Here is an 18578-nt window from a genome sequence, read left to right as displayed (position 1 = left end):
TATTTGGGTCTTTTTCTGATCCTGCCTAAAGTTTCAAGGACTCATTCCTCAGAGTGGAGAGCAGGCTAAGGGTGCCTGGATTCCTACTAGAGTAAAGGAAGAGGGAGCTCATGGGAAAGCTGCCTTTAAACTATGTCCAAAAAGCTATTAAACTGTGTCTGACCCATTGAGGCCACTACTGGGCCTCTACTCCAAAGAGATCAAAGAAAGACAAAAGGGACTCATGCACACAATTTTTATAGCAACTTTCTTTTTGTAGTGGCAAAAAATTGAAATTGAGGATGGCTGAGCAAGTTAAGGAATATGAATGTGTTGGAATACTGTTATACTGTAAGAAATGAAGAAGGGGATGATTTCAGAGAAACCTAGGAAGACTTGTATGAACTAATAAAAAATGAAATAGGCAGAGCCAGTAGAATAATTTATACAATAATAATAATATTATAGAGACAAACAGCTTTGGAAAATTTAGAAACTCTTGCCTAAGAAAGGACCAACCCTAATTCCAAAGGATTTATGATGAAACCTGCTACTCACTTCTGGATAGAGAGGTGATGGACACAGAGTGAAGACTGAGTTATTTGGGGATGGGATGGGGAGAGACATGGCTAATGGGGAAGTTTATTTTGCCCAACCATGTATATTTGTAACAGGGAAAGAAGGAATGAAAGAAATAAGTACTTTTTAAGTATCTGCTTATGTGCCAGGCAGGGTGCTAAGCACTTTATCAATATTGTCTCACTTGATCCTCACAACAGCCCTGGGAGGTAGGTGCTATTATAATCCCCATTTTACAGTTGAGGAAACTGAAGCAAGCAGGTTAAGTGACTTGCCCAGGGTCACACAGCTAGGAAGTATTCAAGGCCAAGTTTGTCTCTTAATAGTGAGGGGAAAAGATGGAAGAGAGATAAAGTGGATATTGGTTGTTTAAAAAATAAAATAAAGTTTAGTTTGGAAAAAAGAAGAAAGACGTTTTCAGTAAAGGGGCACCCATTCCCTTTGATTAACCCTGTGAGAGGAGTGGATTTCTGGGAAAGTCAGCATAGTTCTATTATGGTAGCAGCAAGTTCATCCCCAGCTTCTTCAGTAAGTCATCACTGCTTCTTCCTCCTGACTCAGTTGTTCTAGGTGTAATGACAAATTCTGTAATGAGTCCACCTGCTCAGAGACCATTGATCCCAAGTGCCTGGTCCCAGAACAGAAGACTAACATTACGCTCTCTCTATGTGGTGGATTGAATGAAAACCAGAGCGTCTCAACAGGTGGGTCCAATGGTAGTCTTTCATGGGGAGCAAAGAAGATGAATCCAGGGAACCTTCTTCTCAAGGCAGAGGTGGGGGGCAGGGAAGGGAACCTGCAACTGATGTGAAGAAAGTCTGTGGCAGGCATTATTCAGTCTGGTCATTAGTATACCAAAGCTTGCCCTCATCTCCCAGCCAGCTGAGCCCCCCAAGGAAGAAGTGGCCTTTGGTCTCTTTGTCCTCCTCTCCAGTCCCCTCGTCCGTCCCTTGGTCTCTCATATCTGTTTTTGTTCTCCTTCTCTTGCTTGCCTCCTCTTGCCTATAGAGAGGTTTTCCAAATACACCATCTCCTACCAGGATTTCGTTAATGACCCAGGAATCCTGCAGGATCCCAGACTTGTGGTGAAAATTGGAGATAAGTAAGTCTCCCTGGAGGACAAGGGTCAAGGTAGGAGGTATTTGTCTTCCAAAGGGCAGAAATGTTTTCCATCCTTCTAGGAGCCCAGATCAGGAAGATGGCTATTGTTCTGAGTCTGAACCACACACTTGATTTGCCCTTAAACCACCTTGTCTCACCTCTGCCCGGCAGAAAGTGTAGGGGATGCCATGCCTAGGCACATAGAACACTCCTGCTAAATATCCTCAACCTTCTCTCTGAGCAGTTCAGACCTTGCCTCTGGGGATAAGCATATCTCAGAGCCCTCTCCACTCAGAGCCAGCTGGGTGACTCGGCAGATAGAGGGCAGGACTTGGAGTTGGAAAGATCTGAGTTCAAATGTGACTTCGGATAGTTACTAGCTATGTGATCCTGGGCAAGTCACTTAAATCCTGATTGTCTTACTTTTCTATTCTGTAAAATGAGGATAATAACAGCACCTACCTTGCAGGATTATTGTGAGGATCAGATGAGATAATATTTGTAGGGTGCTTAGCATTGTGTGGGGTGCACACACTATACATGCTTATTCCCTCTCACCCCAACCCCACCACCAATTTCCCAAGGGAAACCTCTGTTGGGTAGGAGTGGATTTATCAGATATATACCCTGTATAAAAGCTATAAATCTTACAGAACCAAAACCCCAAAGCATATACCCCAATAAATAAGTGATAAATCATATGTTTTCACTTGCATTCCAACTCCAATAGTTCTTTCTCTGAGGGTGGATAGCATTCTTTTTCATAAGTCCCTCAAAATTGCTGTGGATCTTTATATTGTTGTTAGTAGCAAAGTCTATCACATTCTGTTTTTCCACAGCACTGCTGTTACTGTGTACAATGTTGTCCAGGTTCTGTTTATTGCACTCTGCATCAGTTCATGAAGGTCTTTCCAACTCTTTCTGAAATCATCTTGCTCATCATTTCTTAAGGCTCAATAGTATTCCATCACCATTAAATACCACAATTTGTTCAGCCATCCCCTTGGCTTTGATGGACATCCCTTCAATTTCCAATTCTTTGCCACCACAAAAAAAAAAGAGCATCAGTTCTTTGATTAAGAAAATATGCAGGGAGAAGCTGGGTAGCTCAGTGGATTGAGAGCCAAGCCTAGAGACAGGAAGTCCTAGGTTCAAATCTGACCTCAGACACTTCCCAGCTGTGTGACCCTGGGCAAGTCACTTGACCCCCATTGCCTAGCCCTTACCACTCTTCTGCCTTGGAGCCAATACACAGTATTGACTCCAAGACGGAAGGTAAGGGTTTAAAAAAAAAAAAGAAAAGAAAATATGCAAAGGCCAAAAAACTCCTGGAAATTTAGTGGTCGATTCCATCAAAAAGACAGATGCAGCCTGGCCAAGGAAACCAGGATAGGGGCCTGTCATGAAAGGTGGGCCTGTGAGAAGGATCTCCCAGATCCCTTTTATAATATATATTTTTACTTTGTTATCATATTTTTCTTTATATCTTCCTTTTTTTATAATATTCATTTCTAAATACATTGCTCCACTTTCCCCAACCCAGCCATATATCCTTTGTAGAAGAGAGGAGAAAAATCAGCAAAATCAACCAAAATATCAGCTGTGTCTGATAGTCTATGTAATATTCTACACTCATATTTTCTCTTCATCCATGCAAAGGAGGGTGGCATAGTGTCTACACTGATCTAAAACTTTGATTCTGAGTATCTATGGTTATTCTCTTTGCCAGGGCTGGCTAGGGTATCCTTTCCATCACTGTTCAGCTAAGTTATATCCACATCTGCTGTTCACACTCTGTATTTTATATGTGAAATTCTTACTTGGTTCCAAACAATCCCTGAGACCCCATAAACTGAAACACACAAGGAAATCCTGAGCATGAGAGATGCCAACTCACCCTAAATAGCTCCCCCCAGGACCTGGCTGCCTGAATTCTTGGAGCTCCCCAGAGTCCCTGAGCCCTGCAAGCTGCCTTTAGAAGCAGGAGAACAGTGTTCCAGTCCCAATTCTTAATACTTACTAGCTGTGTAACCCTAGGAAAATATCATTTAGCCTTTCTGAGCCTCAACTTTTTCAGATATAAAATGGGGATGGATAATACTTATAAATGTTAAAAGTTTTTTTAATTAAGCTAAAAACCTTAAAAATATGAACCACTAACAAATAATAATAATAACGGACATTCATATAGTGCTTTAAGGTGTTTTAAAGGGCAATGGAGGTGGATAGAGCTCTGGGCCTGGAGTCAGAAAAATAGAATTCAAATCCCACCTCAGGCACTTGCTAAAAATGAAACCCTGGGGAAGTCAGTTAACCTCCATCTGCCTTAATGTCTTCATCTGTAAAATGGAGATTAAAAATAGCATCTACTTCCTAGGGTTGGGGAAGCTAGGTGGCACAGTGAATAGAGCACCAGGCCTGGAATCAGAAGACCTGAGTTCAAATGTGACCTTCGACACAAACTAGCTGTGTAACCTTGTGAAAGTCACTTAACTCTCTTTTGCCTCAGTTTCCCCATCTGTAAAATGAGCTAGAAAAGAAAATGGCAAACCAGTCTAGTGGTTGCCAAGAATGGGACCCAAATGGGGTCACAAAGAATCTGACACGACTGAACAGCAACAAAAGGTTTTCTGAGTCCTTTACATATATTATCTCATTTGATCCTCACAATAACCCTCTGCAGTGAGTATTTTTATCCCCATTTTTAAGGAAACTAAGTGATCATCTAGGGTCATAAAGCTCGTACATGTCTGAGGTAGGATTCTGAATCTAGTCTTCCTGAAACTGACAGTCTCTGCTCTCTCCACTCAGAATCAGAATCAGTCAGTCAGTGAGTGTTTTGTGCCTACAAATGGATCACCATTGGGGATTCCAATACAAAGAACGAAGCAATCCTTCCTCAAGTGGCGCTTACAATGTAGTGGGAGATCAAATATACATAAGTACATGTATAGGCATATATAGACAGATGTATATGTGTGCATATATTTATGAAGAAATACAAATAAGAAAAAAATTAAATACAAGGTAGTATGTTTACATTAGGGGCCTGGGAGGAAATCCTAGCAATTGGGAGGATAAAAAAAGGCTTTGTATAGAAGATGATCCTAAGGGTGAGGAGAGAGAGCATGTGGGATGGCCAGTATAAAGGCATGGAGATGGGAGAGGACCAGAGGGGGGGAGATTACAGTGGCAATAGAAGGAATACTGTCCAATGAGGTATGGGACCAGATTGGATAGGGCTCTAAAAGCAAAATATGTGGGCGATAGGAAGCCACTGGAGCCATATAGTCAGATCCAACCTTAACAGCAGTAGGCAGGATGGAGTGGTATGATCAGGGCCTTTCAAAACAAAGGGAAGAACTGGGAAGCTGATTCAGAGAGGTAGGGAGAGCCTGAACTAGGGAGGCTGGGTGAGTGGAGAGAATGAGGTGGATTTTAGAGGTGTCATGAAGGGAGAAACAGAGAAGTGGACCTGTGATAAGACCAATGATTAATACAATGACCCCTCATGATGCTAGAGGACTAATGGTGAAACATGCTATCCATGACAATGAGGTGATGGATTTTAGGGTACAGAATTATATATACATATATGTATAGAGAGATACACATAAATACATATATATGTATATGTGTCATGGGTATACATAGTTAATGGTAGAAATTCGTTTTACTTGACTAGGCATATTTGTTCCAGAAAAGTTGTTTTTTTCTCCCTTTTTTAGTGGGATGCATGCTAGGAGCAAGAGAAAAGAGATTTCTGTTAATTTTTTTTAATTAAGAGGTAGGGGATGCTACAGATGTGAAATGTTGTATGAACTTTCAGATGAGATCACTATTATTTAACTTAACTGTATAACTTTGTTAGAAGAGACCTCTCGGGAAAGAAGAATAATCTAGAAATATTTATAATGTAAACAGAAAAACTCACATCAATAAAACAAAGTATATTTAAGAAAAATAACCAGGTAGGAGAAAAAGTGAGAGATAGCCTCTTACAACCTGGCCTCCAACTTATCTCTCCACCCTTGGTCAACATGACTCTTCTTTCTGCCATCCAGTCAAACTGGCCTTCTTTCAATTCTTCACATAAACCAAAGATTATCCAGGAAGGAAAAGTGGTCATTAATGTCACATGTAATAAAGTAGAATGAGGACTGGAAAAAAAAGTCATCAGATTTAGCAATTAATAGGCCACGGGGATGGGGGGGGGATTGAGCACCAGGCCTAGAGACAGGAGGTTGTAGGTTCAAATCTGGCTTCAGAAACTTCCTAGCTGTGTGACCCTGGGGAAGTCACTTGACCTCCATTGCCTAGCCCTTACCACTCTTCTGCCTTGGAACCAATACAGAGTATTGATTCCAAGATGGAAGGTGAGGGTTTAAAACAAAAAAAAGAGGCCACTGGTCACTTTGGAGAGAGTAATGAGATCAAAAGTCAGACTTCAAAGGGTTAAGGAGTGAATGAGAAGAGAGGAAGCAGTGGCAGTAAGTGCAGACAGCCTTTTCAAGGAAACAGATGCCAAAGAAGAGATATAGGACAATGGTATGGATGTAATGTCTAATGAAGATTTTTTTAAGGATTAAGAGAGATTTGGGCAGGTTTGAAAAGGGACCAAAAGATAGAGAAGTTGAAGATCTGAGAGACAAAGGACACCATCTGCTAGAGAGGATGGGAAGATGGATGCCCATTTGGAAGGGCTGGTCTTGCCAAGGGGAAAGGGCACTGATTAGTCAATCTGGGGAAAGGAGAGAATGGGACAAGTTAAGGAGTGGAAGGAGTAGTTCATCCAATAGAGCCCAATTCTAGCCAGTAAAGCAAGAGGCTATGTTCTCAGCTGAGAGAGCTAGGGGAAGGAGAGGTTTAGAATGGCTTCTTTGCGTGTATTAGAGAGGAAGAAGAAGACTGCCTTGCTACAGTGAGAAGGCCCAGCTTAAGTCAGACAAGGTGAATCTGTAGTGTCCTCAGTTGACACAATTTCATTTAGCAGGTCCTAAGTAAGAATAGAGGAAATGGATGGCGGAATTAAGTCAGAGCTGAAGTTTGGCAAGAAATGAGCAGCAATAAGACGAGGGGGCAAAGAACTTGAGAGCAGAGGACTTGTGTAGAGTTGAAAAGACCATTAGGCCTGGAGAATGAAGTCAAAGTAGAAGTAATAGCCTGAGAAAATACTAAGGAGTAGAGGATCAGAGGTCTTGAGGAGGAGAGCAGGTGTGGGAGCAATGAAGGATAGGGAAAGGGAAAAACAGGAAGTTAGGGTCAGCTGGGACAACATGAACGCTTCTCGCTGGGGCAGTGGAACACCTGAGGGTAATGGTGAGAGATCTGCTGTGTGACCATCCCTGAGTGGCTGGATTTAAGGGGTCTGAGGAAGCATCTGCATGGATATCCAAGTCCTCTCAGGCAAGGACAGGAATTGCAGAGGAGAGGAAGTTGGCAGGCTTGGCACTGAACTTCTTGAGCTGCTTCCCTGTTGAACCTGATTCTTCTGGAGGCATAGCATCTCAGGGTCATGCCATTAATCCCACTCCCTGCCATTGTATTGGTTAGGGACAGGCAATTGGATTGAGAGGAAAGAGTAAGCAATTAGATAGCTCTTGGAGCCCAGTGATCAGACAGTCAAAAAAACATTTGTTCTGCACCTACCGTGTACCAGACTTGGTCCTAAAGGCTGTGGATACAAAGAAAGGCAAAAAGAGTCCCTGTTCTTGAGGAGCTCAGTCTAATAAAGGAGACAACGTGGAAATAACTATGTATAAACAAGCTGTAGTCTGGACCCATTGGAAATAATCAACTGAGGGGCAGCAGGGTGGCTCAGTAGATAGAGAGCTAGGACTAGAGACAGGAGGTCCTGGGTTCAAATGTGAATTTAGTCACTTCCTAGCTGTGTGACCTTGGGGAAGTTGCTTAACTCCAGCTGTCTAGTGTATAAATGGAGATTTTGAACCTTTGGACTTCATCCCCCAGAAGTCCCTTAGTATTTCCCAAAATTCTCTTTAATCTCTCCCATGCCTCCATATTTGTGTGGTCATGTTATTGTTTTATAAGTTCTATAACTCCTCCCACTTCCTCTCTTCTCTCACGATTGGGCTGGGTTGTTAAGGTAGCTTTACTCTAGTTGTTATTAATAAACTTTAAAAAATATAATACTTAGTTATTGAATATTAATTTTAAAACCCACACTAATCCTTACTGCTCTTCTGCATTGGAATCAGTATTTAGTATTGATTCTAAGACCTAAGGTAAGGATTTTTTCTTTAAAGAAAGAATCAACTGAAAGAAGATACTAGAATTAAGGGAGGTTTGGAAAAGGTACCTTATATTTTAGCTAATACTTGAAGGAAACCAGGAGATGGAGATGAGTTATAAGGAATGACTAGAAAAAAATGCCCAGAGTCAAAAGATAGGGTGTCTTATTCTAGGAAGGGCAAGGAGGTCAGTGTCACTGGATGGAAGAATAAGTGAAGGGGGTAGTTGGGTGGTTCAGTGAATTTGGAGCCAGACCTAGAAATGGGAAGTCCTGGGTTCAAATTTGGCCTCAGACACTTGCTAGCTGTGTGACCCTGAGCGAGTCACTTGACCCCCCATTGACTAGCCCTTACCACTCTTCTGCCATGGAACCAATATGCAGTAGTGATTCTAAGATGGGAGGTAAAGATTTTTAAAAAGAAGTGAAAAGAAGGATGGAAAGGTAATAAGAAAATTGAAATGGTGAGAAGTGGCAGATTATCAAAGACTTTGAATGACAAAAAGCAAAAATGAGGACTGGATTTAGAAAGACCTGGATTTGAATCCTGCTTTAGGTGGTACCTAGTTGTATGAGTCCTGATCAAGTTGCTAAACCTCATTTTCCACATGTGTAGAATGGAGATAATAATACCTATAGCATTTACCCAACAAGGCTGTGGTAAGCCCCAAAAGAGATCAGGAATGTAAAGTCATTTTGCAAATCTTAAATCAATGTCAGCTGGTTACTATATATAATATATCATTGCTATTTCATTCCTCTCGATTTTTTATCAGGGTTCAGATCAAATCCATCCTGGGACAAGTTTCTTTCCTGCTATGATTCTTCTATGTTTCATGTTCTGTGGACTATTTCACATGTAGATAGAATAACTGAATGAGTCCAAAGCCATGTGCCTCTCTTCAGTCTTTAGGATTATTTGGTGAAATGATGTCTGCTTATTCTAAAAGTGTTTCTGTAGGTTTTTGAGCTCTTTGTCATAGAAGTTTAACAGACATTTTTAGAGTCTTTCTCCTTCTGGCCCAGTTATTGAACTTTCCATAGCTATCCTACAGTGCTATGGACTCTGTGTTTTATTAATATCACAAGTGGTTAATTACTTTAAATTAATTGCTTTTATCTATTGATTCCATGTGACCTTATGGCTCAAGCTCAGAGTCTTCAAGCTTTATCTTTTTTTTGGCAAATGTTAAGAATCTTAACACTTTGAGCCAAAATAACATTTTGATAACATTGGGGAAAGATTCTATGAGGAAAACTGTTTAATTGGTTACTAGGAGCAGCCATAGCTTGATATTTTTCATATATGTCAAGTGGTTAATAAAATATTTTAGTTCTACTTTTTTAGCTTTGGAGGGGAATTCTCTCTCTGACTTTTTGTTCAAATTCCAATATTCCTTGTTGTCATAGATTCATTGATTTCTGTTTGATCTAATTTTCAGAGAGCACATTCCTTGAACACTGAGCTATTTATTCTTCCAATTCTTTCTTCTTGAGCTATTTAATTTATTATACCATTTTTAAATTTTTATTTCATTTCTTCCAGGAATTCTAAATTTCGTGGCAAGATGGTATTTTTGTTTAAGATTTTTCTTGTAGATGTTGTAGAGTTATCCTCTTCTTCTGGATCTCTTCTGTACATCCTTGGATATATCATTTCTTTTTTTTTTTGTTTGTTTGTTTTTCTTTTATTTTTATTCTCTAGCAAAACATACTTGCATAATGGACATTGTTGTAAGAGCTCACTTATACAAAACCCAAACCACAAAATTAAACTTTAAATTCACTGATGTGAAAATTAATATGCTTTGATCCACATCCATCTGACTCTAGCAGTTCTTTCTCTGGATATGGATATCATTCTATGTCATAAATCTTCCAGTATTGTCCCAGATCATTGCATTGCTGAGAGTAGCCAAGTTTTCACAGTTGATCCTCATATATTGCTGTTACTGTTTACAATGTTCTCTCAGTTCTGCTTATTTCCCTCTGCATCAGTTCCTGGAGATCTTGCCAGCTTTTTCTGAAATCATCTTGCTTATCATTTCTTATAGCACAATAGTGTTTCATCACCAATGTGTACCACTATTTGTTCAGCCATTCCTCAATTGATGGATAACCCCTCAATTTTCAATTCTTTGCCACCACAAAAAAAAAGAACTGCTAAAAATATTCTTGTGCAAAAAATCAAGCCATTCTCCAATTGACAAATGGGCAAGGGACGTGAACAGGCAGTTCTCAGCCAAAGAAATCAAAACTATTAATAAGCACATGAAAAAATGCTCTACATCTCTTATAATCAGAGAGATGCAAATCAAAACAACTCTGAGGTATCACCTCACACCTAGCAGACTGGCTAACATGACAGCTATGGAAAGTAATGAATACTGGAGGGGATGTGGCAAAGTGGGGACATTAATTCATTGCTGGTGGAGTTGTGAATTGATCCAGCCATTCTGGAGGGCAATTTGGAACTATGCCCAAAGGGTGATAAAAGACTGTCTGCCCTTTGATCCAGGTGTAGCACTGCTGGGTTTATACCCCAAAGAGATAATAAGGAAAAAGACTTGTACAAGAATATTCATAGCTGCACTCTTTGTGGTGGCCAAAAATTGGAAAACGAGGGAATGCCCATCAATTGGGGAATGGCTGAACAAATTGTGGTATATGTTGGTGATGGAATACTATTGTGCTAAAAGGAATAATAAAGTAGAGGAATTCCATGGAGACTGGAACAACCTCCAGGAAGTGATGCAGAGCGAAAGGAGCAGAACCAGGAAAACATTGTACACAGAGACTGATACACTGTGGTACAATCAAAGGTCATGGACTTCTCCATTAGGGACAATGCAATGTCCCTAAACAATCTGCAGGGATCTAAAAAATACTATCCACAAGCAGAGGATAAACTGTGGGAGTAAAAACACCGATGAAAAGCAACTGCTTGACTACAGGGGTTGAGGGGATATGACTGAGGAGAGACTCTAAATGAACACTAATGCAAATACCAACAACAGGGAAATGGGTTCGAGTCAAGAACACATGTGATAACCAGTGGAATCGTGCGTCGACTGGGGGAGAGGGAAAGGGGGGGGGGGGGCGGGGAGGAAAAGAAAATGATCTTTGTTTCCAGTGAATAATGTTTGGAAATGACCAAATAAAATAATGTTTTAAAAAAATATTCTTGTGCAAATAGGTTCTCTTCCCTTTTTTATTATCTCTTTGGGATACAAACCCAGTAGTAGTATTACAGGATCAAAGAGTATGCACAGTTCTATAGACCTTGAGCATAGTTTCATTTGCCTTCCAGAATGGCTGGATCAATTCACAACTTCACTAGCAATGCATTAGTGTCCCAATTTTGCCACATTTTCTTCAACATTTATCACTTCATAATTTCTTTTTTGTGTTTTCTGTTCACTTATTTTTTCCAGCCTTACTTCCTTAACTGAGACTTTATATCAAGACCAACCTCTGTGTACATCTGGAAGGAATAGTGGGACATTATTTACTCCCCATCTTGCCATCCTAGAGATGACAAAAACTTTTTGACATCCTTCTTTAGATGTTCTTTCTCACCTATGGTTTATTTCTGAAGTGTCGGGAGTAAAAATTTAGGTTGATATCAAACCATTAAATGTGTTCTTTGTGTTTCTTTGGTGCCTTCTGTCACTTAATCTTGTGCCCTCAGTTGCTGATTGGGTAATCTAGAATTTCTCATATGCTTTATTTTTTACATTCATTTCTCTATGTTCTGTTATTGTTGCCTTTCACTGGGCAATATAATGTTCAAGTATTCTACTGTCCATACCAGTTAGATCTTTCAGTGCCTTTCCACAGATCTTCAATGGTTTTCTCAAGTTTCTTTTACTATGGTGGTCTTGGGTGGATGGAAAAAATTCCTTGATAGCTCTATCTTTTCTACCATGGTCCTTACCATAGCAACAACTGTTGTATATACCACTGATTGCTGGTTCTGAAAAGATTTTTATACTCTGTCAAATGCTATGGGGAAATATGTTTGTTCATAATGGCTATAGCAGAAACTGGCCTTTTTTATTACTCAGTTTTGGCATAATTGGCCTACTAGTTGGATTCATGCCATCGAACTCAAAAAGAACCTTTCAGAGTTCTAGTCTAGTATGACCATCGCCTTTTCAAGGTCAGTAGAGACCTCAGTACTGTTTTTGTCATCTTTTTCATTATGAGGTAGGATTTCTGGAGTTTGCATTAGAAATAAAAGTTTTCTAAGACCTCCAGGATCCTCAACTTTTCCCTGTTCAGATTTCTAGTAGCCTTTTAATTTCATTTTTTATTTCATCTCATGTGGCTCTAAGGATGATGTTTGTTTGTTTTTGATTGTCCTGGTCAACTATGCATTGCCATGGTACTTGGAACTGAGAGTACAGTTGACAAAAGTATGAGACCCTTGCCTTAATTGTTGAGATCTGCTTCCAATTTTGTTGAGAACTTAGTTCTGGAGCATAATGAAAGTGTCAGTGCTTCCAAACCATTTCATGGGTAGTTCATGTCTTGCCTATTTTAGCATTCAGCATCGATTGTACTGAAGCATTTCCATCTGGTAGGGTATTGATATTTCTGGTTTGTTCTAATATATCTTGCCTTTGAGATACCAAAACATGGGGAGTCACTTGCACTCTTCTCTGTGTTATGATGGTTTTGAGGACCAACCTAATGTTTGATTGTCCCATCTATTTCTTTGTCTCTTGGGAGGAGTTTCAATGATGCTGACTGGAATGCTTATCTCATTAGTGGTATCATCAGAGCCCAGTTCACCAGCATTTTAGGGTTCCTACCAGGCCTTCAAAGCTAATAGTCTCAAGGCACACAAAATTTCTGCAGTGTATCACACACACACATACAGACCATAGACATTTGGTTGGACTTCAAGGGAGGGGTTATTATTATTATATGGCAAGGCCATTAGGATCTAATCAAAGTAACTAGGAATAGGAGCTCAGGGTTCTTTTTTGGACAGAAAACTCTAACTCCATTGCTCATTGTGTTTTGGGCCATTAAACTCAGGTCCATGAATAGCTAAGTTCCTCCTTTTTTAGCTATTATTCCTCAGAAGTTACTTTTTATCCCTGCTTTACCTTTCTAGGCATTACAACTGGGCTGTAGCTGCCCCAATGATCCTGTCCCTACAGGCCTTTCAGAAGACTTTGCCCAAGGTCAGAACTCCTTCTCCATCTATCTTTCCTGCTCTGGTCATAGAAAGGGTTTGGATGCTGCTGCAAAGAATTTAGAGAGAGCGAAGGAGGATTGGTGGGAAATGCCACTGCAAAACTCTGGGCTTCCAATGGGATTAGCCATAGAGCTCTGAACCAGGACCAAGCTTGAATCCTGAAACAAGAAGTTTCCAAATCCTTAAAACCAATTCAGTTATTCCTTCCTGACTCAGTGTGTGACTATCCCTTCTCCCTTGGTACTTCCTAGAAAACTGTTCACAGAGACACTTAAAACACTGGCTGGTCCAGATGGCCTTGTTGTGGGAGCCAAGGATAGGAACTTTAGTGGTCACCCACAGTTTTATTGGGGAAGTTTGGATGGAAGTTGGGACAGAAGGAGGGATAGCAATTAGTGTTTTCCCTTCTCTCAGACACTTGAGTGACCTTGTATAGGAAGTCCCTAACCCTAGAAAGCCCTGCCATCTCCCCTAAAGTACCACTTCTCTTGGTATTATAAGGTATTATCAGGCCTATTGGGTAGGAGGAAGGGCCCCTAAATTCTCTTTTTCCATTCATTTATTCAGCAAGTATTTACCATATTATTTATATTTTGTTAGAGAGAGGGATGGGGTTGACCCACCAAGAGGCCTGAACCAATGAAAGCTATAGTTAATTAGTACCCTAAGTTGGAGCGGCAATGTCAGCACTCAGGCTTTCAGTCATGAGTAATATAAGCAGTACCCTGTGGAGTAAATCCCAAGGCCCCTCCTGATCAAGTAATCTCTGTTGAGAGCTCAAAAAGGTGGTTCAGAACTCATCCAGAAAGGGTTTTCATTATTGTTCACTAGTAGAGACTGGATGGAGGCTATTTGAGGGGGGGTTCTCAGAGAAGATTGTTCTTGAGGACCCTTAGAGAATGTCCTGCCCACTGTGTACTTTGATCTTCTCTGGCATTCAGAGTACTATTGACATGCTGGTGAAGGAGAAAATGCCCAAGAAGACTAGCAGCTGGTGGTTTTCCTGGAGGCGAAAAGACTGGATACCTGAGGTAGGTGATGACTTCTGGAAGGCCCTTGGGATTGAAGGCCTGGCCTCCACTTGTCCATTTAGAAGGACTCAGACCTAAGTGAAGTAGGATTGGCCTTCCCACTTAACGAAGGGACTTGTGGGAAAACTCTTCCTCTGCAGGATGAAATCCACGAGGAGATGAGTCCATCAAGTATACTGTCCTACATTTCAGGGTAAGTTATCTTGGCCAGACCCCACAGAGGGGCATTAGAGTCTTAAAGAGTTGTCTGTGGGCACCCTAAGAGGTTAAGTGGGTTATTCACTATTAGACAGCTAATCGCCATCATAGGCAAGACTCAAATTCAAGATTACAAGCCCAGTGTTCCTTCCATTTAAAAAAATCTGATGCAGATCAACACGGTACATTCATTACACATTTATTAAATGCTTACTATGTGTCATGCATAGTACTAACTGCTGGTGATACAAATAAAAAAAAAGGATTATCCCTGCCCTCAAGGAGATTACAGTCTAATGGGGGAGACCACACAGAAAAGGAAGCAGAAAAGCTGGGGAGGGATAATGGGGTGGGAGGAATTAACCACAAGTTGAAACCAATTAGCAGGGGAAATAGTTGGCTAGGCATCTAGTCCCCCCCCTCCCTTTTAAATAACCTTTACTGTCTGTCTTAGGATCAATGCTAAGTATCCATTCTAAGGCAGAGAAGAATGATAAGGGCTAGGAAGTCAAGGTTAAGTGGCTTGCCCAAGGACAGACAGCTAGGAAGTGTCTCTGGCCAAATCTGAACCCAGGGCCTCTCAACTCTAGTACTGGTGCTCTACCACTGTTAACCCAGTTGTTCCCTGGGTCTTTCTTTAAAGGGAAGCCTTGAGAGAAAAAAAACTTTGAGAGAAGTTTTTTTTGTTTTTCACTCCAGCCCTCCAATCAGAGGGGCAGAGGCAGTTAAGAGCAGTTAGAGAGGGTGGGTACCAAAGCAGGAGCAGTCTGTATGATAATGAGTTTCTTAGTGATGAGCCATTTTGGGGGGGAGGTCTGATGATAAAGTAGAAACCATATAGATGGAAGAGGGAGGAGAGGATTGATCAGGAGACCTGATCAGTTGAGTTTCCCCAGATACCTGATGAACTTACTTTCTACGAGATTGTCATATGATGAGTAGAAGTGGTTCTTCTTATAATAAACCTGGGGAGGAGAAAGGGTCTTTATAAAGATTTGGGTCCTCAGCAGATCGATGCTACGTCCTTTTACTATTGAGGACCCCCTCGACCCCGACGTGAACTTTGGTACCCCTCCAGTCCAACCTCCAGTTACAGTCCCTAACTTCAAGAAGACCCTTCGTCTCTCTTCTGATCAGATTGTAAGTTCAGGCATTGGAGGGTTGGGCTGTTCTTGCCTTTGGCTGGGTCCAAGAAGGGGTTTAGGCTTCCATGCTTCAGGAATGGGAGAGAGTTAAGGAGTTAGGGGAAGGAGGAAGTCCAGACGTGAATAGCCTTAAAAATATATGCTCTGGGGCTTCATTAACTGCTTTCTTTTGTGCTCAGCTATAATATTGCCTTATGAGATGAGCACTTAGGATGGCCAATGGTATGATATCCCCTTGGGGTCTGCCTTATAAAGCCAAGCTGAGCTGGTTATATGAGGGGTTCCATATCTATAGCAGCTATCCCTGGATTCCTTCCCCACCTCCCCACAAGGACAAGGATGTCTATTCTACTGGTTGGAGAAACTTCCTGCAGCCTCCATCAAACTATATCCAATTCTTATTGAAAGAAACTCAATGATATGTGTAATTCTGTGCAGTGTTGGCATGGGTGTGGGGAAGGGTAGAGAGTACTTAGAGGGGACTAATGCTCGGATTGGGGAGTTCCAGCTGGCTGGGTCTGCATCAGTTTATCTCGCTAGGACTGATTTTTGCCAGGCTCCGAGGGGGGTTGGAGGAAGAGACCCTTTGAGGGTTGACAAGGAAGAGAATGCTTCTAATCAGAACATTGGTTGACTATGGGTGGGGAGAGAGGAAGGCACAGCCAATAAATTGATTTATTTTGCTTAATTGTACTTTGTCCCACAGGAGAGTTCTCTTTGGGAGTGTAGAGAGTCATTAGGAAGTAACAGTGATGCTCTTTTAAAAGAGCATCAATTTCAAACCATATTAAAGAAAGAAGAGAGGAAGAGAATTTATGACAATAGTCCAGGCTGGTAGAGGGAGGCAGGAAGCCAGCTAGGCTAGATCTCTCAAACAGGAGTGGGATTGGGACTTGCTAGAGCTACCTTTGACTATCCTCTGGTTCCCTTGAACTCTCCAGCGGAATTTAAACCTGAAGGAGGGATCCAATGATGTGGTGTTTAGCGTGACTACTCAGTACCAGGGTACCTGCCGTTGCCAAGCCACCATCTATCTGTGGAATTGTTCTGACAAGGTGGTGGTCTCAGACATCGACGGGACCATCACCAAGTAAGAAACATTGCAGTAAAGAGGAGGGGTAGGAGTGGGAGGTAAGAAGGGTAGGTTTCAGAGGTGGGGATTGGGCCCTTCAAAAAATCCAACGCTTTACAAGTTCTGCAAATTTTGCCAAATTTCTGAGTTGTCAAGGAGAGAGTGAGGGAGGTCATATGGACTTCATGGACCTGGGTAACCAGGCTGGGGTGACTGGGTCCTGTCATGCTTTAAAAAAACCAATTATTGTCTGTCTACTGTAGTAGGTGGTTGTGGCTCAGTGGTTAAGAGCACTGGGCCCAGAGGCAGGAAGATCTAAGTTCAAATCTGGCCTCAGATACTAATTGTATGACTCTAGGCAAGTCATTTAATCTCTGACAAAAGGATGCACTAGATTCACTGGAGAAGGAAATGGCAAACTACTCCAGCATCCTTGCTAAGAAAACCTCATGGATAGCTATCACAAAGAGTAGGATACAACTGAATGAACAATGAAAATCATCTCCATTTTTTCCCTACATGGATGACTAGAGCTTCTTGGAGGGAAGTTGTTGATGATGATGATGTTTCAATAATAACTCATTCATATTATAAACTTTAAACACTTATGATCTTCTATTATGGCCCCATTTTATAGTTAAGGAAGCTGAGAGTCAGAGAATTTCAGTGACTTACCCATGGTCACACAAATATTAAATATCTGAGGTAGAATGAGAGTCCAGTTCTCCCTAACTCCTAGTCTAGTGATGGGTCTGCCACAGTAAGCTGCCTCTTATCCAAGGATGGGTCAGCAAACTGTGACCTGCTTTTATTTGATATTTTTATTTTTTCTTCAAGCCTTTGCCTCCTATCTTAGAATCCATGCTAAGTATTGATTCTCAGGCAGAAGAGCAGTAAGGGCTAAGTGATTGGGATTGAGTCACAATCACAGAGCCAGAAAGTATTGGAGGTCATATTTGAACCCAGGACCTCCCATCTCCAGTTCTGGCTCTCTATCCATGGAGAGCCAACAAGAAGCCTTGATTTTTAAAATTATTTTAAATTATTTAAAAATTTTATAAATTTCAGTTTTATTGTATGTTAAAATGTAGAAAAATCCATTCTAGGAAATAAAAGAGCAAGTGACAATAGGCTGAATTTGGCCCTCAGGCTGCAATTTGGGGAACCCTGACTTTGGGGTTCATTCTTGTCTCCCTTGTTTTTTTGTGTGTGTGTTTGTGTCCTTAGCACTTAGTCCAGTGCATGGCATATAATAAGCACTTAATGATTCTTTTTTTATTTATTGTTCATCATACTATTTGGGAGCTGGACTCCTATCTAAGGATCACTATTGGATTTTTGGAAGCCTGTAGAGAGTCTGGTGGAGTGGGAATACTGGCTCCGAGTTGGGAAATCTGGGTTGGAATTCCATCTCTGACACTTATTGACTTTGTGACCATGAGCAAATCATTTCTTCGTGAGCCTTAGTTAACTCATCTGTAAAATGGAGATACATACTCTTACCTACTACCTCTTGAAGTTTTTGTGAAGAAAGTATTAGGTCAGGCGATAGCAATCAAATAATTTATTTGTGTTCATGACTGATGTCTCTTTCTCCCAGGTCGGATGCTTTGGGTCATATTTTGCCCCAGCTGGGAAAGGACTGGACTCACACTGGCATCATCAGGCTTTACCACAAAATTCACCTGTGAGTGCTTCAGGAAGGCTGGAGCTGTTGTGATGGATCCCTGCTTGGGGAGGGAAGAGATTCAGGATTGCTTCCCTTCCTTGCATAGGAATGAGGACCCACCAGGCTCACCATCTGGGCTTGCAGGCTCTGTCCTAGGCAGTCCCTTAACTAGAAAGTTATAAGAGAGAGGAGAGGGAGCATCCCCAAAGCCTTAAGCTGGAATGGCACCAGGACCTCACAGACTGTACCTTAGGGGCTGTTGAATTCAGCATCTCCCACTCTGGCTGGTGTCTCTGGAGGACTTGAAAGAATGCTCTCGGTGCCAGTCATCAGCTCCAGTCTGAC

General features: G+C 41.3%; 1 protein-coding gene across 3 annotated transcripts in view; it reads left to right on the top strand.

The window, feature by feature from the left end:
* The window catches only part of LPIN3 (lipin 3), a 48771-nt gene that overhangs the window by 25256 nt on the left and 4937 nt on the right, over positions 1-18578 (top strand). For 2 of the 3 annotated variants that reach the window (XR_008915223.1, XM_016428427.2), the window contains exons 8-15: positions 1120-1262; positions 1567-1660; positions 13035-13104; positions 14060-14149; positions 14290-14342; positions 15355-15487; positions 16434-16582; positions 18165-18251. Coding sequence is in view for 2 of the 3 variants with exons in the window: in XM_016428427.2 (XP_016283913.2) it covers positions 1120-1262; positions 1567-1660; positions 13035-13104; positions 14060-14149; positions 14290-14342; positions 15355-15487; positions 16434-16582; positions 18165-18251 (819 nt within the window). In the remaining variant the exon portion in view is untranslated. The remainder of the gene's footprint in view (positions 1-1119; positions 1263-1566; positions 1661-13034; positions 13105-14059; positions 14150-14289; positions 14343-15354; positions 15488-16433; positions 16583-18164; positions 18252-18578) is intronic. The other variant, XM_007474331.3, reaches the window with a different exon arrangement.

The sequence above is a fragment of the Monodelphis domestica genome, chromosome 1 (genome assembly GCF_027887165.1).
Source record: "Monodelphis domestica isolate mMonDom1 chromosome 1, mMonDom1.pri, whole genome shotgun sequence".
In the NCBI taxonomy this organism is placed as follows: Eukaryota; Metazoa; Chordata; class Mammalia; order Didelphimorphia; family Didelphidae; genus Monodelphis; species Monodelphis domestica.
Note: the sequence above shows the minus strand (reverse complement) of the source record. Positions and strands in the feature narration are given on the sequence as shown.